The sequence below is a fragment of the Oncorhynchus masou genome, chromosome 30 (assembly GCF_036934945.1).
Source record: "Oncorhynchus masou masou isolate Uvic2021 chromosome 30, UVic_Omas_1.1, whole genome shotgun sequence".
Taxonomy (NCBI): domain Eukaryota; kingdom Metazoa; phylum Chordata; class Actinopteri; order Salmoniformes; family Salmonidae; genus Oncorhynchus; species Oncorhynchus masou.
The window spans coordinates 36,224,107-36,250,125 of record NC_088241.1 but is presented as its reverse complement, the minus strand read 5'-3'; the positions used below and the strand labels follow the sequence as shown (position 1 = coordinate 36,250,125).

Here is a 26,019-nt window from a genome sequence, read left to right as displayed (position 1 = left end):
TCTTGTCGTTTTTCTAACCCGTTTGTCCACTTCCTGCCCCACTCTGCAGTGTCGTCATGCATTACCGCGTACAAGAAGACGCCTCCGCCGGTGCCGCCGCGCACCACCCCACCCAAACCTGTCATCTCCATCACGGCCCAAAGCAGCACCGAGTCGGCCCAGGACGCATACATGGACGAGGGGTCAGGCCTCCGGACCCGGATCAGCACATCCCAGCCCCACCTGTCCAACTCCACCGAGAGCATCGACAGTATGAAGGTGCATCATGTAATAACGTTTATCGTATATTCTGAAAATATTATATAGGTACAATCTGTTTTGAATTTGTCAGTGTCATTTTGTGCTTATGATTTTAACAGTGTTTTTGTAAAAAAAAAAAAAATAATGTTTTAAAGATATTAACCCCCAAAATATATATATGAATAATATTCTATTTTAATGTTATTATTATGAAGGCCCTGACTGCAGCTATCGAGGCAGCTAACGCCCAGGTCCACGGCCCGGCCAGCCAGCACGTCACCAACAGCACCATCACCGTCACCGCCACCGCCACCACCACTGCCTCCAGCGACAGCAAGAGGGACGCGCTCCGGAAGTGCCTCTCCATAGGGATACAGGTGCAGACACGCCGAAGGTGTTCATGACACATTGACCACATGCTGACCACACATGTTGGAATGTGATCATACACAGATACATCACAGAGTGTTGGAGTACAAAATATCATCCATAAACTGTAAGCCTTATCAGAGAACGATGGTGACTCTTTTGGTGTTCCCTGTCGACCTATCCCTGTGGTCTGCTCTTAATTGACTCATCTCGGGTTGACCCAGAATCTTGTGCCATTTGGTCAGATGCAACCATTTATGTTTGCGTAGTCTGTCCACGAGAGATTACTAGTTGACGTGCCTGTGTAAATAACGTTTAAATAAACATCTAATCTGTTTTCTGTTGCAGGTGGATGGACCCGAGGAGGTTAGGGCGACAGAGGAGCACTCCAAGTTCCAGTCAGTGGGTATCCAGGTGGAAGAGGAGAGATGGTGAGCAGAGAGAGAGAGATCAGGATGTGAACGATTTTCTGTCATTCATGTTAGTGTTTTTCTTGTGTCATATTGTAGTCCGCTGGTGTCTCTGCTTGCTGACTGTCCACTCATTGTGCATTCAGTTGGCACCTCTTTTTCTAACACTCCCCTCTCTGGCCTGAGATCAGCATGTATACAAATGTGTGCCTTGGAGTTGGGCCCATTGACCGTAGGCTACCGGATCCCTCATCCCCCCCCCCCACATCACCCCACAACAGCTGTCCCCAGCTCTGAGGAGTTTTGACATTAGAGCCCCTCAACTAGGGGGCCCATGGATGCAGTGACAGCTGGGGGAGTAGAGGATGTGTTGCAGGGGATGAAGAAGGGGGAGAGGGAGAGTGGGCAGTTAGTTGACAGCCATCTGTTGCACCAGTCATTGTGATGTAGCCAGGCCACTTTGGGTGGAGAGGGATGGGGGGGCGGGGAGATTTGTGTCAATGTTCTGTTCTTTTCAGTACGTGGTCAACCCCCCCTCCCCCAACTCTCTCCTTTGCCTGCCCGACACGTAACAGTTCCTATAGCTTCCCTACCTTCCCTATAGCTCTCCCTAAAGCCTTCCGCATGGTTCGGTTCGTCTGGTGACTAGCCAAACAATGCTAAGCGAACCGAACGAGTGTGCTCGGATGCTCCCTTAAAAGAACATTGCTTGGAAAATGAGAAAAAAAGCAAATAGTACTGCTTGTCTATCTTCAGATGCCGTAGCCAGTATACACTTCCTCAAAATATTCAGAATTCATCTAAGATATCTCAAGAAATCTGTCATTGATTTTGTCGTTTTTGTACAGTAGCACAATTGTACATCTAACTAGGATGAAAACGATTAGTCTCTCATTGAATGAAGAAAACAAAACACTCAATTGAAGGATCCCTACTGTTGACCAATCACAGACGAAGAGGTGTAGACTTCAGCCTGCCTAGAGAAAAAATGTTGTGTGCACGAACAGCCGGAAAAACCCTTGCCAAAGACCAAAACAAATAAAAAGATTGTCATAATATATGCACAAACTGTTTCCGAACTATTTCGGATGAGGAAGCAGGTGGACACCTTAGGAACCTCTGTACTCCTATAGGGCTGGCCTATAGCATGCCAATATGCCACTTCATTGGGCAACTGCCCTGACTAATTTACACGGAGCATTTGCATGGGCTCGAAGTTATGGGAACATTCCTGGTTCCTGGATTTGTGTAAAAATATGTCACGCAGCAGGCAGTTGTGTCAGTGTTTCTGCCTGCGTAACGTAACTCCCATTCACTCTACACAGTAACCCCTCTGTTAGTCAGAGCTGAGGGGAGATGACCAATTTTAGAGACTGCACTGGATGCAGTAATCTGATTTCATAATGTAAACAGAACATGGTCAGGAATCAAAGAGCCCAGTCTCAACCTACCAAGGTCATGCACAGGACTGCAGTTTCAGAGTCAGAGGCAGGAATCTGTGTTTCATCCCAAATAGCCTCCTATTCCCTATATTGCTACTTTTGACCAGAGCCCTATGGCTAGGCCTATGGGCCCTGTGTCAAATGTAGTGCACTACATAGGGAATAGGGTGCCATTTGGGATGCAGGTTTCTGGAATGGTTTTTCCTTAATTAAAGAGCTTTCCTCAGCTGCCTAGCCAAGTATAGAAAAGGAGGCACACCTCCAAGCAGCCAAGACAAATATTAACTCCGGTAGACACTTCCACTAGTCCAGTGGCACAGGGGTTTAATGTCACACATGTGCCTTCCCTTGGTGTATTTTTGAGTGTGTTTTTGTTTGTGCATGTTTGATTGTGTGCATGTCTATGTTTGTGTGTTCTGTGTGCGCGTGGTATAGTGCATCTTTCTATTTGTGTGCGTGCGTGCGCATGTGTGTGTGTGTGCGTGTGTGTGTGTTGCGTGTGTGTGCGTGTGTGTGTATGTGTGTGTGCATGTCCCAGCAAGGCTGGGTTGGTCCTGGGAGGTCTGGATCTGGGCTGATTGCCCCTATACACTAGATTCCCAGACGGTGAGAGTGCATTTCTCCTGTGGCCCTGCCCCACTCACAATAAATCTGTGTGTGTGTGTGCGCGCGCGTGTGTGTGTGGGGTCATAACCTTACCTCAGTGTTTGAACTGGGCTTAAGCCTGCCAAACTGAGAGGGAGTGGAGGGGAGCAGTAAAAGATAAGAACACTACAAACAACCTGGCTGCCTTTTAAAGACATCTGTCAACCGCCTGCTAAGACAAGTTTACGTTGCCTAATGTAAGTTATTATCAATAATCTCACTCTATGATTATATCATTAACATATCCTGTATGAATTGAAAAATGTTCTTAAAAATAATTCTGTAATAACATAATATTATAAGTTTAGACAATGTTCAGGTTCCTTAACTGTACAAGTGTACCAAGTGTTTCATACTTTTATGATAAAGTGAATGATTTGTTTTACATACCGCCTGGACGACAAGTATACCGATTCCAATCTCATTTATAATCCTCATTTAAATGACAGATACTCTGCGAAGGTGTTCCAACTTATGTCCTGGGGCCCGTACATTCCATATGGTGAACTCATTCCAAGATGGCGGCATATGGGTTAGGTGAAGGTTGGAGTTTGTTTCCACAGCTGGCTTTGCAGTAACTGGTAACATGGAATGTGGGTGTGTGTATGGTCTATGGTGGTCTTAAACCATCCGGTCCTCAATCCACATTGACCGTCTTGAAAAGTCAGTCAGAGACGATCAGACCTACTGCTTTATGCTCATGTTAAGGAGGACAAAGGGACAAAGACACAGGCTGAATCCCTAATGGCTCCCTATTCCCTACCAGGAGCCAAAAAGTAGTGCCCTGTAAAGAGAATTAGGGTGCCAATTGGAATACAACCATGACATGTAAGCTCCATTAAGATGCCTTGTATCCCTAGTCCTACACTTTTAGAAAAAAAGGTGCTAAGTAGAACCATACTGGGTTCTTCGGTTCCTAGGACCGTCTATGAAGGATCCTACCAACAACCCTTTTATCTTTGGATGGTTCTTCCTAGAACCCTCTATGAAGGATCCTACCAATAACCCTTTAATCTTTGGATGATTCTTCCTAGAACCCTCTATTATGAGCAGTTCCACCAGCCTTATATATGCTGTGAAAAAGCATTTGCTTTGCCCCCTCCTGATTTCTTATGGTGGTGGTAGTGTGATGCTCTGGGGCTGCCTTGCAGCTTCAGGACCTGGACAACTTGCTGTGATTGACGGAACCATGAATTCTGCTCTCTACCAAATAATCATGAAGGAGAATGTCAAATCAAATCAAATCAAAGGAGAATGTCCGGCCATTAGTTGGGGACCTCAAACTGAAAGCGCACTTGGGTTCTGCATTTGGACGATGATGATCAATGATCAAAAATACACCAGCAAGTCCACCCCTGAATGGATTTTTTTTTTAAATATATGGTTTTGGAGTGGCCTAGTCTGTGGCGTGACCTTAGAAAGGCGGTTCATGCTCGAAACATCTCCAATGTGGCTGAATTAAAACAATTCTGCAATGAAGAGTGGGCCAAAATTCCTCCACAGCGATGTGAAAGACTCATTGCCAGTTATCGCAAATGCTTGATTGCAGTTGTTGCTGCTGAGTGTGGCACAACCAGTTATTAGGTTTAGGAGCCAATTCCTTTTTCACATTGTGCCGTGAAGGTTCGGATAGCTTTTTTCCCTTAATAAATAAAATCATCACTTAAAAACTGCGTTTTGTGTTTACTTGGGTTATCTTTGTGTGACAAATGTGCAAAGAAATAAGAAATCAGGAAGGGGGCAAATACCCTTTCACAGAACTGTAAATACAGTATATGGTTCTATGTAGAACCCTTATTGCCTTCCAAAGAACCCTTCTTGCCTTCCAAATACTCATAAAACAGCCAGTTCTTAGGATGTTAAAGGTTCTTCGTAGAACCTTTTGCCTTGTCTTCCGAAAGGGTTCTTCTGAACAAAATGGTTCTGGGTAGAAACAGCAAATTATTATTGTTTTTTTAAATGGAACCTTTATTTAACTAGGCAATTCAGTTAAGAAGAAATTCATAGTTACAATGACAGCCTACACCAGCCAAACCTGTACGACACTGGGTCAATTGTGCTCTGCCCTATGATACTCCCAATCACAGCTGGTTGTGATACAGCCTGGACTTGAACCAGGGTGTCTGTAGTGATGCCTCTAGCACTGAGATGTAGTGCCTTAGACCACTCCTCCACTTGAGAGTCCTAAAAACCCCACTAAGAGTGTAGTGATAACTTTTACTAATAGGTTTTTAGCTATTAGCATCGTTCTAGACTTAGGCTCTGAGGAAGCTTTCCCAAATTGTGTTAATTCAGCTTTTCCATGTTTAGAGGGGTGGTATGCGCACATTCATAAAAACTTTCCCCAGGTTCTGGACCTGAGTGGATAACGTAGAACAAAAAGTAAATCCCCACACTGCTCCCAAAGTGTTTAATAAAACTGGGACAACTTTGTGACCCAAACTGGGATACAGCTTATCTAGACTTAGCCTGAACAGACTAAAACAAGAAAACTATATCTTATAATTAAGGAGTTCTACTGTGGCCACAATCCAGACTGACAAAGTCATACGGTCTTGGAGCAGCTTTTCTCCCAGTTGGAGAGCAGAGCAGGCCTCACTTAATCACTGAAGTGATTTACAAGGACCTGTAAAGGACTCCACCAGACTGCACTGTAACAAAGCCCCGTGAAGGACTCCACCAGACTGCACTGTAACAAGGGCCCCGTGAAGGACTCCACCAGACTGCACTGTAACAAGGCCCTGTGAAGGACTCCACCAGACTGCACTGTAACAAAGCCCCGTGAAGGACTCCACCAGACTGCACTGTAACAAGGCCCCGTGAAGGACTCCACCAGACTGCACTGTAACAAGGGCCCCGTGAAGGACTCCACCAGACTGTACTGTAACAAGGCCCCGTGAAGGACTCCACCAGACTGCACTGTAACAAGGGCCCCGTGAAGGACTCCACCAGACTGCACTGTAACAAGGCCCCGTGAAGGACTCCACCAGACTGCACTGTAACAAGGGCCCCGTGAAGGACTCCACCAGACTGCACTGTAACAAAGCCCCGTGAAGGTCTCCACCAGACTGCACTGTAACAAGGGCCCCGTGAAGACCTCCACCAGACTGCACTGTAACAAGGGCCCCGTGAAGGACTCCACCAGACTGCACTGTAACAAGACCCTCTTTTGCTTTGGTCTTTTATCTTCTCCCCCTATCTCTTTCTCCCCTTCTCCATCTCCCTCTCTCTTTCTATTGCTCTCTCTGTCTCAGTACCTCCCTCTCTTTCCCTCCTTCACACCCCGCCCCACCTCTCTCTCTCTCTCCCTCTCTCAATTCAAGGGGCATCATTGGCATGGGAAACATGTGTTAACATTGCCAAAGCAAGTGTGGTAGATATTATACAAAAGTGAAATAAACATTACAAATTAACAGTAAACATTACACATACAGAAGTTTCAAAAGAATAAAGACGTTACAAATGTCATATTATGTATATATACAGTGTTGTAACAATGTACAAACGGTTAAAGTACACAAGGGAAAATAAAAAAGCATAAATATGGGATGTATTTACAATGCCGTTTGTTCTTCACTTGTTGCCCTTTTCTTGTGGCAACAGGTCACAAGTCTTGCTGCTGTGATGGCACACTGTGGTATTTCACCCAGTAGATATGGGAGTTCATCAAAATGATGGTTGTTTTCTAATCATTTGTGGATCTATGTAAACTGAGGGAAATATGTGTCTCTAATATGGTCATACATTGGGCAGGAGGTTAGGAAGTGCAGCTCAGTTTACACCTAATTTTGTGGGCAGTGTGCATATAGCCTGTCTTCTCTTGAGAGCCATGTCTGCCTACGGCGGCCTTTCTTAATAGCAAGGCTATGCTCACTGAGTCTGTACATAGTCAACGCTTTCCTTAAGTTTACTCTCTGTTTAGGGCCAAATAGCATTCTAGTTTGCTCTGTTTTTTTGTTAATTATTTCCAATGTGTCAAGTAATTATCTTTTTGTTTTCTCATGATTTGGTTGGGTCTAATTGTGCTGCTGTCCTGGGGCTCTGTGGGGTGTGTTTGTGAACAGAGCCCCAGGACCAGCTTGCTTAGGGGACTCTTCTCCAAGTGATGGCTTTGTTATGGAAGGTTTGCTTCCTTTTAGGTGGTTGTAGAATTTAACAGCTCTTTTCTGGATTCGATAATTAGTGGGTATCGGCTTAATTCCGCTCTGCATGCATTATTTGGTGTTCTACGTTGTAAACATAGGATATTTTTGCAGAATTCTGCATGCAGAGTCTCAATTTGGTGTTTGTCCCATTTTGTGAATTCTTGGTTGGTGAGCAGGCCCCAGAGCTCACAGCCATAAAGGGCAATGGGTTCTATGACTGATTCAAGTATTTTTAGCCAGATCCTAATTGGTATGTTGAATTTTATTTGTTCCTTTTGATGGCATAGAATGCCCTTCTTGCCTTGTCTCTCAGATCGTTCACAGCTTTGTGGAAGTTACCTGTGGAGCTGATGTTTAGGCCAAGGTATGTATCGTTTTTTGTGTGCTCTAGGGTAACGGTGTCTAGATGGAATTTGTATTTGTGGTCCTGGCAACTGGACCTTTTTGGAACACCATTATTTTGGTCTTACTGAGATTTACTGTCAGGGCCCAGGTCTGGCAGAATCTGTGCAGAATATCTAGGTGTTGCTGTAGGCCCTCCTTGGTTGGTGACAGAAGCACCAGATCATCAGCAAACAGTAGACATTTGACTTCAGATTGAAGTAGGGTGAAGTTGGGTGCTGCAGACTGTTCTAGTGCCCTCGCCAATTCGTTGATATATATGTTGAAGAGGGTGGGCTGCATCCCTGTCTCACCCAACGGCCCTGTGGAAAAAATGTGTGTGGTTTTTCCCAATTTTAACCGCAGACTTGTTGTTTGTGTACATGGATTTTATAATGTCGTATGTTTTTCCCCCAACACCACTTTCCATCAATTTGCATAACAGACCCTCATGCCAAATTGATTTGTTTTAAATCAACGATGCATGAGAAGACTTTGCCTTTGTTTTGTTTGTTTGTTTCTCAATTAGGGTGTGCTGGGTGAATATGTGGTCTGTGGTACGATAATTTGGTAAGAAGCCAATTTGACGTTTTCTCAGTACATTGTTTTCATTGAGGAAATGTACAAGTCTGCTGTTAATGATAATGCAAAGGATTTTCCCAAGGTTGCTGTTGACGCATATTCCTCGGTAGTTATTGGGGTCAAATTTGTCTCCAAATGATGCCAGAGCTAAGGATGATGTTAACGAGTTTAAATATAGCCAATTGATGTCACGCCTTGGTCTTAGTATTGTGTGTTTTAGTTTATTAGTTAGTCAGACCAGGGTGTGACATGGGTTTATTATGTATTGTAGTTTCATATTGGGGTTTGTAGTAGTTGGGATTGTAGTTGATTAGGGGTGTGTGTGTGTGTTAATTAGGTTGGCTGCCTGAGGCGGTTCTCAATCGGAGTCAGGTGCTTCTCGTTGTCGCTGATTGGGAACCGTATTTAGGTAGCCTGATTTTGCTTTGCATTTCGTGGGTGATTGTTCCTGTCTCTGTGTAGGTTGCACCAGTCAGGCTGTATTAGGTTTCGTTCGGTTTGTTGTTTTTTTGTATTTATAGTTATTCGTGTATAGTTCGTTCGTTTTGTCTTCACATAATAAACATGAGTAACTTACACGCTGCATTTCGGTCCGACTCTCCTTCAACAACAAAAGAACGCCGTTACAATTGAAATTGGTTGTCTATATATTTTGTAATTTCATTGAGGATACCATCAACACCATAGGCCTTTTTGGGTTGGAGGGTTTTTATTTTGTCCTGTAGTTCATTCAAGGTAATAGGAGAATCCAGTGGTTTCTGGTAGTCTTTAATAGTTGATTCTAAGATGTGTATTTGATCATGTATATGTTTTTTGCAGTTTATTCTTTGTGGTCTAAGACACTGCATCTCAGTGCAAGAGGCGTCACTGCAGTACCTGGTTCAAATCCAGGCTGCATCACATCCGGCCGGGATTGGGAGTCCCATAGGGTGGCGCACAATTGGCCCAGCGTCGGGGTAGGCCGTCATTGTAAATAAGAATTTGTTCTTAATGCAACCGCTGTGTCAGATTTCAAAACAACTTTATGGAAAAAGCAAACCATGCAATAATCTGAGTACCACATTCAGACAACAAAGCAGCCAAAATGATATCTGTCATATTGTGTAGTCAACATTAGTCAGAAATAACATTATAAATATTCACTTACCTTTGATGATCTTCCTCAGAATGCACTCCCAGGAATCCCAGTTCCACAATAAATGTTTGTTTTATTCGATACAGTTCATCATTTATGTCCAAATATCTTCTTTTGTTAGGGCGTTTGGTAAACAAAGCCAAAAGCGCGCGTTCAAGTCCAGCCGAACGTCGGACGAAAAGTTCAAAAAGTTCCGTAACAGCCCGTAGAAACTTGTCAAACTAAGTATAGAATCAATCTTTAGGATGTTTTTATCATAAATCTTCAATAATGTTCCAACCGGAGAATTCCTATGTCTGTAGAAAAGCAATGGAACGAGAGCTAACTCTCTCGTCCCCGCACGTCACGAGCCTGTGGCACTCTGCCAGACACCTGGCTCAATCCCCTCTCATTCAGCCCCCCTTCATAGTAGAAGCCTCAAACAAAGTTCTAAAGACTGTTGACATTTAGTGGAAGCTTTAGAAAGTGCAATATGACCCCATTTACACTGTATATTGGAATGGCAAAGAGTTGAAAAACTACAAACCTTAGATTTCCCACTTCCTGGTTGGATTTTTCTCAGGTTTTCGCCTGCCATATGAGTTCTGTTATACTCACAGACATTATTCAAGCAATTTTAGAAACGTCAGAGTGTTTTCTAGCCAATACTACTAATAATATGCATATATTAGCATCTGTGACAGGGTAGCAGTAAGTTTACTCTGGGCACCTTATTCATCTAAGCTACTCAACACCTCCCCCCTGTTACCAAGAAGTTAACTGTCTTACGTAGTTAAATAATTAAAAATATAGAGCCAAAAAGATTGGAGAAGGTGGTTTACCCATACACCCATACATCTCTGTTTTGGATAGATAACTCTTCATTTGATGTTTGGTTAGAGTCTATTGATTCTTCAATTACATTGAGCTGATTTCTTATGTGCTGTTCCTTCTTTTTCCATAGTGTATTTATATATTGTTTTAGTGATTCACCATCGTGAAGTCGTAGGCTGAGGTTTTCTGGGTCTCTATGTCTTTGGTTAGACAGGTTTCTCAATTTCTTTCTTAGGTTTTTGCATTCTTCATCAAACCATTGACATTGTTGTTAATTTTCTGCGGTTTTCTGTTTGACATTTTTAGATTTGATAGGGAAGCTGAGGTCAAATATACCTTTCAGATTTTTTACTGCCAAGTTTAGACCTTCACTATTACAGTGGAACGTTTTGTCCAGGAAGTTGTCTAAAAGGGATTGAATTTGTTGTTGCTTAAATCTTTTTTTGGTAGGTTTCCACACTACATTCCTTCCATCTATAGCATTTCTAAATATTACTCAGTTCCTTTGGCTTTGATGCCTCATGATTGAGTATTGCTCTGTTCAAGTAGACTGTGATATTGTTGTGATCTGATAGGGGTGTCAGTGGGCTGACTGTGAACACTCAGAGAGACTGACTGTGAACACTACATCTCTCGCTCCCTCCCTCTCCTCAGTCAGTCAATATGGGTTGTGTTTGGCCTTACCCCTCACTGCCCTGACACAGACAGGAAGTTGTTAGGAGGGAGCTGCTATAAAGCAGGATGAGATCATTATGACTGCACACCTGCTCAGAGGACAGCTACTCTTTAACTGCTGCAAGCACACACACACACACACACACACACACACACACACACACACACACACACACACACACACACACACACACACACACACACACACATATCCAGGGCTGGTACAACTCCACTGTGAGTGTCTTTGATCTCTCCGGGGTCCCCTCCCCCTCTAGTTCTCTGTTCGCGGAAGAGCGTGATGAATGGTGCAGAGGTGGAATAGATGAATGGGTGAAGGAACAGAGACTGACCGGAGATGTGAGGCAGATGGATGGAGCGACTTCTGGGTCTGTATGTGTGTCACCCTGTGGGCAGGTCATTCCGGTGTGTCCGTGCTGTACTGTGTGTGTGTGTGTGTGTGTGTGTGTGTGTGTGTGTGTGTGTGTGTGTGTGTGTGTGTGTGTGTGTGTGTGTGTGAGTGAGGGTGTGGGTGTTGGTGTGTGTGTCCTGCTGTAGTCCGCTGGTGTCTCTGCTTGCTGACTGTCCACTCATTGTGCATTCAGTTGGCACCTCTCTCTCTCTATCACTCACCATGCCTCTGGCCTCTCATTCATCACTCTGATGGTGGTGGGATGCTGTATAGAACCAGCCAAGTGTGTGTGTGTGTGTGTGTGTGTGTGTGTGTGTGTGTGTGTGTGTGTGTGTGTGTGTGTGTGTGTGTGTGTGTGTGTGTGTGTGTGTGTGTGTGTGTGTGTGTGTGTGTGTGTGTGTGTGTGCGTGTTTTGAAAATATGTTATTTGCGTACAAGTGTGTGACTTTGTGCTAGTGTGTTGGCACGTTGCTCCGAGAGACATGGCAATGGGAGTTTTACAGGGGCACAAAGCCTCCCGAACCAATTCAAAAGCTTCACCCCAAGCTGTACAGTGTGGCCCAGAGGGTGAGTATGTGTGTTATCTATGAGACTCAGCCCTGCAGCAGGACAGGGGGACTGATGAGACCACGCTCCATTGCCTCTGAATCAGCCAAGTGACCAAACGCTCCCATGACATTCCTCCCAAACACCCCACACCTGGCTGATCTGATCTGGGATCTGTGTTAATATACTACACCTGCATGTCTTCTACTAGCCCCACATTTTCTAACATCTGACCTCAGATCTGTGGTTCTCTCTCCAGTTACCGCAGGATGACCAGGTCCAACAGTGTGACCACGGCGGTCCAGGCCGACCTAGACGACCCTGACTACTATCCCATCGACGCTCCAGAGATGGCGATGCGCCACTCGGCCACCATGCCCCGCCAGTACTCCCGGGACTCCGCCACCTCCACCGTCTCCATCCAGGGCTCGGGCAACCACTACCACGCCCTGACTGTGGAGGAGTACGGCGAGGTGGGTGTCGACCCATCCATCCTGCCCCCACCCGACCCCTGGATGGACCAAGTGGAGGGCCCAATGGAGGTGGTGGAGGGGAGGGGGTCGTTGTGTCCCAGGGATGGGCGCTGGTTCCTCAAGCTGCTGCAGGCTGAGATGGAGCGCATGGAGGGCTGGTGCAGACAGATGGAGCAGGAAGAGATGGAGAACGAGCTGCCGGACGAGAGTGAGTGGTGGCTACACACCTGCACGTACAGATGTACATACAAAACAACTTCAACTCGAGAACATTCCGCTGAATATGTGGAAACTGGTGCAGAAGTTAGGTTGGGGTTCAGTAGGATCACTAACACTTCTCTGCATTTGTGCTTTTTGGTGATGTTGGTGCATGGTGTGTGAAGGTTATATCCAGTGGTGTAAAGTACTTAAGTAAAAATACTTTAAAGTACTACTTAAGTAGTTTTTGTGGTATCTGTACTTTAATTTACTATTTATATTTTTGCCAACTTTTACTTTTATGTCACTACATTTCTAATGAAAATAATGTACTTTTTACTCCATACATTTCCCTGACACCCAAAATGACTTGTTACGTTTTGACAGGAAAATGGTCCAATTCACATACTTATCAAGAGAACATCCCTGGTCATTTCTTCTGCCTCTGATCTGATGGACTCACTAAACACAAATGCTTAGTTTATAAATATGTCTTAAGTGTTGGAGCGTGCCTCTGACGATCCGTCAAAAAAAGAAGAAAATTGTGCCGTCTCCTTTGCTTGATGTAAGGAATTTGAAATGGTTTATACTTTTACTTTTGATACTTATGTACATTTTAGTAATTCCATTTACTTTTGATACTTAAGTATATTTAAAACCAAATACTTTTAGACTTTTACTCAAGTAGCATTTTACTGGGTGATTCACTTTTACTTGAGTCATTTTCTATTAAGTTATCTTTACTTTTACTCAAGTCTGATAATTGAGTATTTTTTCCACCACTGGTTATATCCATTGTTTTCCCTCTCTCTGTATCCCTACGTTTTTTCCCTCCTTCCCTCTCTATGTCTGTGTCCTCCAAATGACCCAACAGACTTAGTAGACGGAGTGAAGTTGCCTGAGTACCAAATGGCACCCTATTCCCAAGATAATGCACTACTTTTGACCGAGGCCCAATAGGGCTCAGTTCAAACGTAGTGCACTACATAGGGAATAGGGTGCCATTTGGAACACGCTGGGTATTCATGGCAGCTGGCCACACTACCTGCTTGTTGCCTGCTATCTCCTCTGCCGACTTACCAGGCATAGTTATCAATAGGGAGCCAGCTGGGTCCCGCCACACATCTGTGCTGTACAGTAAAATGGCCTTTCACAGCCACGCTCAATAGGGGTTTTCATTCTCAAACTCACTTAATGACATCGTTCAAGGCTACTGCCAGCACCATAGCTCCAGATTGGCAGCCCTACACTGACACTGTCTGCATCAAAAAAGAACACCCTGTTTACTTTCTTTTGACCAGGGGGAATAGGGTACTGTAGGGTTCTGGTTAAAATTAATACTCTAATAGGGAATAGGGTGCCATTTGGGGTGCATTCTCAGAATAGCCCAATGTGGTAGCCTTTGTACAACTAGAATACTACTCCTTAGATTTGTCCCTAGTGACATAAATGTTTTCTTCATTTAGACTTGTACTGCATTGGGCTAAATCAGGGTCACACACAGTGTTTCTTGGTAGTCTTAATTAAACAAATCTACTTTGAAACAAAAGCAAGTACACACTACACACATAGTTATGGGCTTTAAAAAAAATGAGACTCTTTGAACCATTTCAGATATTTCAGACATTCAGACATTTCAGTTGAAATGCATTACATTTTGAGTTTGCATCCCAATAGTATATGTATATACTGAACAAAAATGTAAATGCAACATGTAAGGTGTTGATACCATGTTGCGTTTATTAGTTGAAATAAAAGATCCCAGAAATGCGCAGTTTTCTAAAGTTTTGTGCACAAATTTCTTTACATCCGTCTCGAGTGAGCATTTCTCCTTTGACAATATAGTCCATCCACCTGACAGGTGTGGCATGTCAAGAGCTGATTAAACAGCATGATCATTACAAAATTGCACATTGTGCTGGGGCAATAAATCACACAGAACGCACTGCAACTGCCTCTGCAATACAATTCTACAAGCCACATCCGGCTTCTTCACCTGCGGGATTGTCTGAGGCCAGCCACCAGACAGCTGATGAAACTGTGGGTTTGCACAACCAAAGAATTTCTGCACAAACTGCCAGAAACCATCTAAGGAAAGCTCATCTGTATTTATCGTCCTCACCAGGGTCTTGACCTTGACGTAACCGACTTCAGTGGGCAAATGTTCACGTTCGATGGCCATTGGCAAACTGGAGAATTGTGATCTCCACAGATGAATCCCGGGTTTCAACTTTACCGGGCAGATAGCAGATAGCGTGTATTTCATCACAACGTTGTGAACAGAGTGCCCCATGGTAGCGGTGGGGTTAGGGTATGGACAGGCATAAGCTAAGCATAACGAACACAATTGCATATTATCAATGGCAATTTGAATGCACAGAGATACAGAGATCCTGAGGCCCATTGTCGTGCCATTCATCTTCCGCCATCAACTCATGTTTCAGCATGATAATCCACAGCCCCATTTTGCAAGAATCTGTACACAATTCCTGGAAACTGAAAATGTCCCAGTTCTGGCCTGCATACTCACCAGACATGTCACCCATTGAGCATGTTTGGGATGCTCTGGATCAACGTGTAAGACAATGTCTTCCACTTCCCACCAATATCCAGCAACTTTGCACATCCATTGAAGAGGAGTGGGACAACATTCCACAGGCTAACATCAACAGCCTGATCAGCCTGATCAACTATGTGAAGGAGATCGTGTTGTGCCGCCTAGAAGCATATAGTGGTCACACCAGATCACACCCTCCATACCCGGCGTGAAACAGGGACCCTCTGCACACATCAACAACAGTCGGCGCAGTGGTTAAGGGCGCTGTACTGCAGCGCCAGCTGTGCCATCAGAGACTCTGGGTTCACGCCCAGGCTCTGTCGTAACCGGCCGTGAACGGGAGGTCCATGGGGCGACGCACAATTGTCCTAGCATCGTCCGTGTTAGGGAGGGCTTGGTCGGTCGGTAGGTATGTCTTTGTCTCATCGCGCACCAGCGACCCCTGTGGCGGGCCGGGCGCAGTGCGCGCTAACCAAGGTTGCCAGGTGCACGGTGTTTCCTCCAACACATTGGTGCGGCTGGCTTCCGGGTTGGATGCGCGCTGGGTTAAGAAGCAGTGCGGCTAGGTTGGGTTGTGTATCGGAGGACGCATGACTTTCAACCTTCGTCTCTCCCTAGCCCGTATGGGAGTTGTAGCGATGAGACAAGATAGTAGCTACTACAACAATTGGACACCATGAAATTGGGGAGAAAAAGGGGGTAACATTTTTTAAATAAAAATAAAAAAACCTTACCCACGAAGCATCCTTACCCATCGTTCCACAAAAGCCATGGCCATTGCAGAGCAAGGGGAACAACTACTTCAAGGTCTCAGAGCAAGTGACGTCACCGATTGAAACGCTATTGAGTGCGCACCACCGCTAACTAAGCTAGCCGTTTCACACCCGTTACACCCCTACCTTTTTTTTGTAAGATATCTGTGACCAACATATGGATATCTGTATTCCCAGTCATGTGGAATCCATAGATTAGGGCGTAACATGTATTTAAATTGACTGATTTCCTTATATCTGTAACTCAGCAAAATCTTTGAAATTGTTGTATGTTGCGTTTATATTTTTGTTCAGTGTGCACCACAGAAGACTGAAATATAACAAAAAAGTACAGAAAATAATGAAAAATGTGGATTAATTACGAAATTACGAGAAATAATAATAACATTCCACCCATGAGGCCATTAGAGGGCGCTTTGGTAATTTGACTGCAGGAAAGGCTAATGCATTATTTCTGATGGGGAGAACACAGCGTTATGTGAGGGTGGTGAACTTTGACACGTCTGCTGATCAGCCCTTGTGTAGGGATTCTGCAGTGAATTTCCTCCCACTGACATGTAAGTCGAGGTTGTGTATTGAGACGGCTGGTTCAGAAGTCCCCCACTCTCAAAGCATGGAGGGGGCGTTGTTTATTTGATGTGTAGGATAAACACTCCCCCTTTCATCTAAACTCACAGCTTAGGTCCCCAGTTCCCACTCTCCACATATTTATAGCCTTGCACTCATCAAAGGCAAAGTCTGTGAGACTCCAAGGTTATTTCACTTAAGATTGATGTCTGTGTGTGTGTGTGTGTGTGTGTGTGTGTGTGTGTGTGTGTGTGTGTGTGTGTGTGTGTGTGTGTGTGTGTGTGTGTGTGTGTGTGTGTGTGTGTGTGTGTGTGTGTGTGTGTGTGTGTGTGTGTGTGTGTGTGTGTGTGTGTGTGTGTGTGTGTGTGTGTGTGTGTGTGTGTGTGTGTGTGTGTGTGTGTGCGTGTGTGTGTGTGACTTTCCGCAGTCCTGGGGAAGATCCGCAGTGCAGTAGGCAGCGCCCAGCTGCTCATGTCTCAGAAGTTCCAGCAGTTTCGGGAGCTGTGTGAGGAGAACCTGGTATGTAATACACATACACACCAATCTTAAATCACTCTACTGCGTCAGCAGGCCCTTCATTGCCAACTGTCACATAATGAGATGATCTATACAAGCTTATAATTGACCCTGAGTGTCAAACAAAACACCGCTATGGTTGCAAATTCTAAATAGGATTCTAGTCGAGCACCGCTCAAAGCATACTGACCTTGAAGTGTGGAGATACAAGGTGAAATAGTCCCAGACCAGTATGCTGATGACATACGGATGGGGAAATGAGAGTGGTTACAACCCTGTCCTGACTGAGTTTGTGTGTGTGTGTGTGTGTGTGTGTGTGTGTGTGTGTGTGTGTGTGTGTGTGTGTGTGTGTGTGTGTGTGTGTGTGTGTGTGTGTGTGTGTGTGTGTGTGTGTGCGTGTGTCTGTGTGGGTGCGTGTGTGTGTGTGTGTGTGTGTGTGGGTGCGTACATGCGTGTGTGTGTGTGTGGGTGTGTGTGGGTGCGTACATGCGTGTGTGTGTGTGTGTTTGTGTCTGTGTGGGTGCGCGTGCGTGTGTGTGTGTCTGTCAGAACCCCAATGCCAACCCCAGGCCCATCTCCCAGGATCTGGCTGGTTTCTGGGACATGCTGCAGCTGTCCATCGAAAACATCAGCCTAAAGTTTGATGAGCTGCACCAACTCAAAGCCAACAACTGGAGACCCCTGGACCCCCCTGTGATAAAGGTACCACTCAATGTAGTAGACCCTATAGGCCAGATCCACCTTAAAGGGATAGTTCCCTCAAGTTACAAAATGCAATATTGTTTATAATGTAAGCAATGTTGTAATTGGGTGACCTATCCCTTTAAGTCTGGACGTAATCCAATACAATGGAATGGTGTTTTTGTCCTGGATGCTTCTACTTTCATTGTTGCTGAATATGATTAACGTACGTAGATTTTAGTTCAATGTAGCATAAGGTGTTGTAATGCATGTAAAAGGATTGTTGGAATGTTGTGTGATAACCTGCCTGACGTGACTGCATGTCTGCTGTGTGTTTTTATTTTTTTATTTTTTTGTTTTTGTTGTTGACAGTGAGCTGGATTGTTGAGAAGTCACTCTTCCTGCCATGCACCGTCGGGCCTCGCTGACCTTGCTGGCCACTCTTACCCCACGCACACCCCACGCCTACCTTCTGCCTGCGTACTCTCACAAAATGGCCTCAGCCATCACCGCCCACATGAAAAAATACAACAGTTTACTATAGAATACCACAGTACTTACTGTAGAAATCTGTAGTAAACTGTAGTATACTGTAGAATACAATATTACACACTGTAGTATCCCTTGATAATGTGTAGTACTTACTATAGAATGCTGTAGTATACTGTATAATACTAGAGTAAATACGACAGTATTATCCACACAAAAAAAACACTGTAGTAAATACTACCATAATATACGCAAAAACTCTACATTCCTCAAAAACTGTAATCTTTTTAAAATATAGTAAATACTACGGTATTTAATTTACATATACACTGCCCATTCGCCTCCCCTAATATTGCAATTTATGCCACCCACAAGTGAGAAACCTACATACCAAGAAAAGACCATATATTGTATTCCCTACAAGTTATAGAAAAGAGCAGAGGTTCTGAATTATCCATTCAGATCCCAGTCCTACCTACCTAGAAGTTATGGGAATTTGCTCTTTTTGTAATTCTCAAGGAGATTTCCTGAAGGAGAAAGTCTCCACTTCTAAATTAAAGAAAACTATACTAAATACTACAGAAATGTCTGCAAAAACACTACAGTAAATACTACAGTATACTACAATCTGCAAAAATGCTACATGAATTACTCTTTTATTTTCCTGCTGTAGTAAATACTACAGTATACTACAGTAAAGTCAGCAAAAACACTACAACAAATACAATGGTATTTATAGTATGCTATAGTATTTTTGTGTGGGCACCAACCGTAACCTCACTCTCGTGAACCCTGTTGCATGCTCTCACACCATGCAAGCTACAACAAACTGCTGATGTCATGTCAGTCATGCATTCTTTAACCTCCACACAAAATGGCCGCCGTTGTGCCCCTACTGGCAGAGGCACAGAAGATGGCCTCTAACTGTAGTTGTTTGTCCTCCCCCGTCCATCCAGGAGAGACGGTTCGCCCCTCCAGTGCCAAAGAAGCCCCACAGGGGCCACCCTCCCCTGGCCAGGGACCGTTCTCTGGAGAGCTCCGTTAGACAGCGGCTGGAGGCTCGCAAACGTCTGCTGGCTGCCAAGCGGGCCCTCGCGGTCCGACAGAGCTCTGTCACCGAGAGCACAGCAGACAGTATTGAGATCTACATCCCCGAGGCCCAGACCAGACTATGAGACACACACAGATAGAGACAGAGACCCTCCCACACACACACACACACACACACACACACACACACACACACACACACACACACACACACACACACACACACACACACACACACACACACACACACACACACACACACACACACACGCACCTACAATGGTGCACGCAAACACCCACACAGGCACACTCAGCACTGAATGGCGAGGGTAGAGTGCTTGTAATATGATCACATCTTTATTTACTTCAACAAAAGAGGGGGGACGGTCACAGCTCTATAGTTGAGTGAGGATACTGTATATTTATGAATTTTTATCCTCTCCATTTGATCCTCTCCGTTGAACTTTCAGCTTTGACGTAGCCCCCCCCCACTCCTCACTCCCAGCGATGTTTCTTCTTGTGATGTCAACTCTTCTTACCAATATTCCACCAACCAAGTGACCTGTTGTCACCCAAACAACAGGTATACCAGTACCACAGCATTGAGGCATAATGTATAATGTTTCTGATTCATTGGAACAGAAGGAAAGTTACGGAGGGAGGGGTAGTGTACTAGTGGGTCTAGACGGAGTGCTGTCAGGGCACACTAGCTAATCCTGTTGGGTGTCAGAAAGCCTGAGACAGCAACTGTGTCCCACATGACACCCTACTTCTTAAATAGAGCACTGTTTTTGTGCACTACCTCGTGCACAAAAACAATAACTACCTAGGGAGTTATTTGAGACATAGCCAGCCTCTCTACTCTGGTGACCCTGGGTGAGGCTGCTACTGTGACTCACAGCACAATAACAGCAGACAATAGGGAAACTCAGTCTCTTTCCCCCTGTGGGATACTACTGTCACGGGGTTCACAACACACACACACACACACACACATGCACACGCACACGCACACACACACACACACACACACATACGCATGGATGTACACTCATTTGAGGTAACTTGCCTAAACCTGTTTGAATTGTTAGGGAGAACACCTGAGACATGTCCAAAACCTTCTGGAGACATACGAGACAACTGTTTTAAATGTTTCAATTAGGATTCAATCCTAACTTCGATTTAAGTAATATTTTCACTTAGTCACTTCGCCCCTTATTATTGAAATCCAGGGAACAGCGGCTCTACATGACTTGGCAATGAAATCACACACATAAGCATTTTAGTGAGTCACCATATTTAAAAAACAATGAAATGCAAAGAAAAAGGGTATACACTAATGGTTTGATACAATGATTTTAGTCCAACACCTATGAACACCTAGATGTTCTATTAGAGCAACATACATTTATCACACACTATTTTGTTATTGTACTTTCAGAGTACTCTGAGAGACTTTGCGCAGTAGCTGAATCAACACAGTCCGAAGGTGTTCAACGTAGACAATAATATCAATGTGCAAAAATGACTTTCATTTGTAAAATCCAAAACTTTTATAAAATGGGATTTGGATGAGAGTTGTAGCTTGGGATTCATAGTATTTACCAATAATCAATACAGGTCTTTGTAGAGGAAAAAAATCGAATAAATAAATCAACTCTGTGTCGGACAATGACACTATTCTTCCTTTTCTCCAAATGCAGCCTTTCCAGTTACAGGAGCAGTGGCATGATTCTGAACTTTAGGGGTTATAGGTCACAGGGTCACGTCCGTCTGTCTACCCTCAGATGTGGTAGGATTCTAGGGTTGACAACGCTAATCCTGCCAGGTAGTCAGGTATGGAGTTAGATGGGCTCATGGCAAGCTCTCAGAGAGAGGTCAGTGCATTGAAATCAGGGTCTGCCAGAATAAAAATGGTGATTGACAGTTTAGCAGACTCTCTTATCCAGAGCGACTTACAGGAGGATGTAGGGTTAGGTGCCTTGCTCAAGGGCAGATAAACAGATTTTCCACGTAGTCAGCTTGGGGATTCAAACCAGCAACCATTCAGTTACTGGCCAAGCATTATTAACCGCTAGGCTACCTGCTGCCCCATTTAGTGTGCGAGTGTGTGCGTGCGTGTGAGTGTGCGTGCCTGTGTCTTTGAGTGCAGGTGTATGTGTGTATCTAATGTGTATGTGAGTATATGGGGTTTACCTGCTTGTTTCTGAAGTGCTTCCTATTTTTCAAGGTCCAAACGGGCCTTTCTTTTCACTATGGATGTGTCCTAAATGGTACCCCATTCCCTATATAATGCAATACTTTTGACCCTTGGCCTATAGAGCTCTGGTCAAAAGTAGTGCACTATGTAGGGAATGGGGTACCATTTGGGACGGAGCCTCTGATTAACGTAGCGGAATCGACATACTGTTAGTCCGTACCTAAACAAGCCCTGCCTATCATTTTCAACGGAACGATATATGCCTGCACGTATGAAGAACATACGACTGACTACATAATACGCATGCCGACATGAGCTAATTGAAATGTCTTCATGTCATTCTTTTCGTTTTGAACTTATTTCATTCTGTTTATCATATTGTGCTGATAATACAATTTGTCCTTAAGTTTAAAAAAGAGTCGCCTACTGCCGATGTTCCTTTACTTTACGGGTATCTTTAAATGTAAAGTGTTACCAATGTTCTACATGACAAGCTATTTTGTTATTCTATCAAACGACAGTGGGAATTATTTTCTCTGCATCCAAACTGACACGCAACCACTTGAAAGTAATATAAAAATAATACAAAGTGTTTAATGGTGTTTTATGTCCACTGTTTATTTATTAATCCCCAGAAAAAAAGTATTCACGTTTGTTATCATTATTATTATGCACTGACAAGGCCCTTATGCTGTGTTTCTGATTCTCCTTCTTATATGGTTTTCTTTTTGGGATGAAAGACACCTTTTATTCTGTGTCAGTAATCAGCCTTAATTTATATTGTGATAGTCAAGCACAAATCAGCCTCAGGGGAAGAAGAATAAAGCACGTGTGTGTGTGTGTGTGTGTGTGTGTGTGTGTGTGTGTGTGTGTGTGTGTGTGTGTGTGTGTGTGTGTGTGTGTGTGTGTGTGTGTGTGTGTGTGTGTGTGCGTGTGCGTGCGTGCGTGGGATTGTGTGTGTGTGTGTGGGATTGTGTGTAATCCATGAAAAGGCTTTGTCTCATACTGTAAATAAACCCAGTCAACAGGTATACGTCCCAAAATGGCACCCGATTCCCAATATAGTACATTAAGTGCACTACTTTTGACCAGGGCCCATAAGGCTCTGGTCAAAAGTAGTGCACTTAATAGGGAATAGGGTGCCTTTTGGGAAACAATCCCTTGAACATTACAAGAGTTCTGTGGTTTAATGGTTTAGATCAACTTCACTTGTCAAAATACACCATTACAAACTCTCTGCAAACCCAATCACTTTGCAATTTCTTTATATGAAGTATTTTTTTTATCAATTACTTGTATGAGTGAGACAATCTTGAACAAATTTGCTTTCAAAGACTGTTTGTGGGTGTTTGTAAACTCTATTGAAACTGCTTTGACATGAGGGAAAGTCCCTGCTAGCCATATACACTCACCGGAACAGTTTATTAGGTACACCCATCTACTAGTGGGTCGGAACCCCCCTTTGCCTCCAGACCAGCCTGCATTCTTCAAGGCATCGGAAACGGGATGTTGGTCCCTGCTGATTCGATGGCATCACGGCAATATATTCATGCCGCGAACAGCCCATTCCATCTCTTCCCAAAGATGCTTTATTGGGTTGAGGTCTGGGGACTACGCAGGCCACTCATGTAAACTGAACTCCCTGTATTGTTCCAGGCAAGGTTTTTCCACTCCTCAATTGTCCAGTGTTGGTGATCATGTGCTCACTAGAGCCACCTCTTCTTGTTTTTAGCTGATAGGAGTGGAACCCGGTGTGGTAGTCTGCTGCAATAGCTCATCCGTGACAAGGATTGACGAGTTGTCCACACCACTGTTGTATTGTGTCGTTATTTGTCTGTTTGTGGCACGCCTGTAAGCTTGCTCGATTCTTGGCATTCTCCCTCCATCTCTCTCATCAACCACCTGTTCGCCCACAGGACTGCCGCCGACTGGATGTTTTCGGTGTGTTGCACCATTCTCAGTGAACCATATACACTGTCATGCGTGAAAAGCCCAGGAGAGTGGCCATTTCTGAGATGTGTGATCGTCGGCGCCTGGCACCGACGATCACACCACACTCAAAATTGCTGAGGTCACTCGTTTTGCCCATTCTAACGTTCAATCCAACAGTAGCGGAATGCCTCAATGGCTGTCTGCCTGGATTATATAACAAGCCACGGCCACGTTTCTCCCTGTCTGTAGGAGCGATCCATTTTCGTGAACTGGGTGGTGTACCTAATAAACTGGTAAATGTATAAGAGAAACATGTTCATGACTGAAAAGTCTCATTTGTTTGTGATGGAAATCGTGATGAATTAACTGTTCGGTATGATTTTCAATTAATTAGACAATATTCAAAAGGTTACAATAAGTCTATACAGTGGGGCAAAAAAGTATTTAGTCAGCCACCAATTGTGCAAGTTCTCCCACTTAAAAAGATGAGAGAGGCCTGTAATTTTCATCATAGGTACACTTCAACTATGACAGACAAAATGAGAAAACAAATCCAGAAAATCACATTGTAGGATTTTTAATGAATTTATTTGCAAATTATGGTGGAAAATAAGTATTTGGTCACCTACAAACAAGCAAGATTTCTGGCTCTCACAGACCTGTAACTTCTTCTTTAAGAGGCTCCTCTGTCCTCCACTCGTTACCTGTATTAATGGCACCTGTTTGAACTTGTTATCAGTATAAAAGACACCTGTCCACAACCTCAAACACTCACACTCCAAACTCCACTATGGCCAAGACCGAAGAGCTGTCAAAGGACACCAGAAACAAAATTGTAGACCTGCACCAGGCTGGGAAGACTGAATCTGCAATAGGTAAGCAGCTTGGTTTGAAGAAATCAACTGTGGGAGCAATTATTAGGAAATGGAAGACATACAAGACCACTGATAATCTCCCTCGATCTGGGGTTCCACGCAAGATCTCACCCCGCGGGGTCAAAATGATCACAAGAACGGTGAGCAAAAATCCCAGAACCACACGGGGGGACCAAGTGAATGACCTGCAGAGAGCAGGGACCAAAGTAACAAAGCCTAAAGTTTGCTAAAGAGCATTTGGATGATCCAGAAGAAGATTGCGAGAATGTCATTTGGTCAGATGAAACCAAAATAGAACTTTTTGGTAAAAACTCAACTCGTCGTGTTTGGAGGACAAAGAATGCTGAATTGCATCCAAAGAACACCATACCTACTGTGAAGCATGGGGGTGGAAACATCATGCTTTGGGGCTGTTTTTCTGCAAAGGGACCAGGACGACTGATCCATGTAAAGGAAAGAATGAATGGGGCCATGTTTCGTGAGATTTTGAGTGAAAACCTCCTTCCATCAGCAAGGGCATTGAAGATGAAACGTGGCTGGGTCTTTCAGCATGACAATGATCCCGAACACACCGCCCGGGCAACGAAGGAGTGGCTTCGTAAGATGCATTTCAAGGTCCTGGAGTGGCCTAGCCAGTCTCCAGATCTCAACCCCATAGAAAATCTTTAGAGGGAGTTGAAAGTCCGTGTTGACCAGCAACAGCCCAGCAACAGCCCCAAAACATCACTGCTCTAGAGGAGATCTGCATGGAGGAATGGGCCAGCAACAGTGTGTGAAAACCTCGTGAAGATTTACAGAAAATGTTTGACCTCTGTCATTGCCAACAAAGGGTATATAATAAAGTATTGAGATAAACTTTTGTTATTGACCAAATACTTATTTTCCATCATAATTTGCAAATAAATTCATTAAAAATCCTACAATGTAATTTTGTCTGTCATAGTTGAAGTGTACCTATGATGAAAATTACAGGCCTCTCTCATCTTTGTAAGTGGGAGACCTTGCACAATTAGTGGCTTACTAAATACTTTTTTTGCCCCACTGTACCTTTTTTGCCCATTATGTTTTAAGGTAATTTAATATAAGTTGTGTTGCTCTTTATATTTTATTTCACCTTTTTATTAGAATTCATTCAAATATCGGTCAAATGATTAAGTTATTTATGATTATTATATTAACATATCAAAACCCTGACATTACAGGGAGATTACGGGAAGTGGTAAAGAATGTTGGATTGTGGGTAATTGCCAAACTAAAGACTTTCAACCAATCCTGGCAATTCTGAGAGGCGGAGGCTTGTGATGTATGCTGTGTTCACGTGCTAGTCGGAACTAGAAAACTATAATATTTCTGACATGCTAACTGGTTGAACACGACAAGTGTATAGCTACAATCAGTTAACAAGTCAGAAAATTCAGAGTTTCCGAGTTCCAACTAGCACGTGATCGCAGCAATAGTCCATACATAAGTATAAAACAATTCAAATGAACATCTGTACATAAATGAATGTTTCCCTATGTAAATGTAATAACAATCAAATAACATATTAAGCAGATATACATTTTGTAATTAATATTATTGCACTGTTGATGTTATGTCACGTGTACGGAAATGTATCAGCATTAAAAAACTTAATGCCATCATCATACGCTATCCTATATGTGTTTATTGAAATGCAGGCTGCACATGTTTTCACTTATAATATAATGAGGCAGATTTACAAATAATGAACAAAAATATAAATGTAACATGCAACAATTGCAAAGATTCTGCTGAGTTACAGTTCATATAAGGAAATCAGTCAAAGGCCCTAATCTATGGATTTCACATGACTGGGCAGGGGCGCAGCCATGGGTGTGCCTGAAAGGGCATAGGCCCACCCACTTGGGAGCCAGGCTGACCCACTGGGTAGCCAG

At 43.9% G+C, this 26,019-nt stretch overlaps 1 protein-coding gene across 2 annotated transcripts in view; it reads left to right on the top strand.

Annotated features, from left to right (window-relative positions):
• The window catches only part of LOC135522592 (disks large-associated protein 1-like), a 238,898-nt gene extending 217,005 nt beyond the window's left edge, over positions 1-21,893 (top strand). For both annotated transcript variants that reach the window (XM_064949012.1, XM_064949011.1), the window contains exons 7-13: positions 50-258; positions 456-617; positions 958-1,040; positions 12,052-12,473; positions 16,788-16,879; positions 17,426-17,578; positions 19,003-21,893. In XM_064949012.1, coding sequence (XP_064805084.1) covers positions 50-258; positions 456-617; positions 958-1,040; positions 12,052-12,473; positions 16,788-16,879; positions 17,426-17,578; positions 19,003-19,221 — 1,340 coding nt within the window. In that variant the 3' untranslated portion in view covers positions 19,222-21,893. The remainder of the gene's footprint in view (positions 1-49; positions 259-455; positions 618-957; positions 1,041-12,051; positions 12,474-16,787; positions 16,880-17,425; positions 17,579-19,002) is intronic.
• Positions 21,894-26,019: the final 4,126 nt, after the last annotated feature.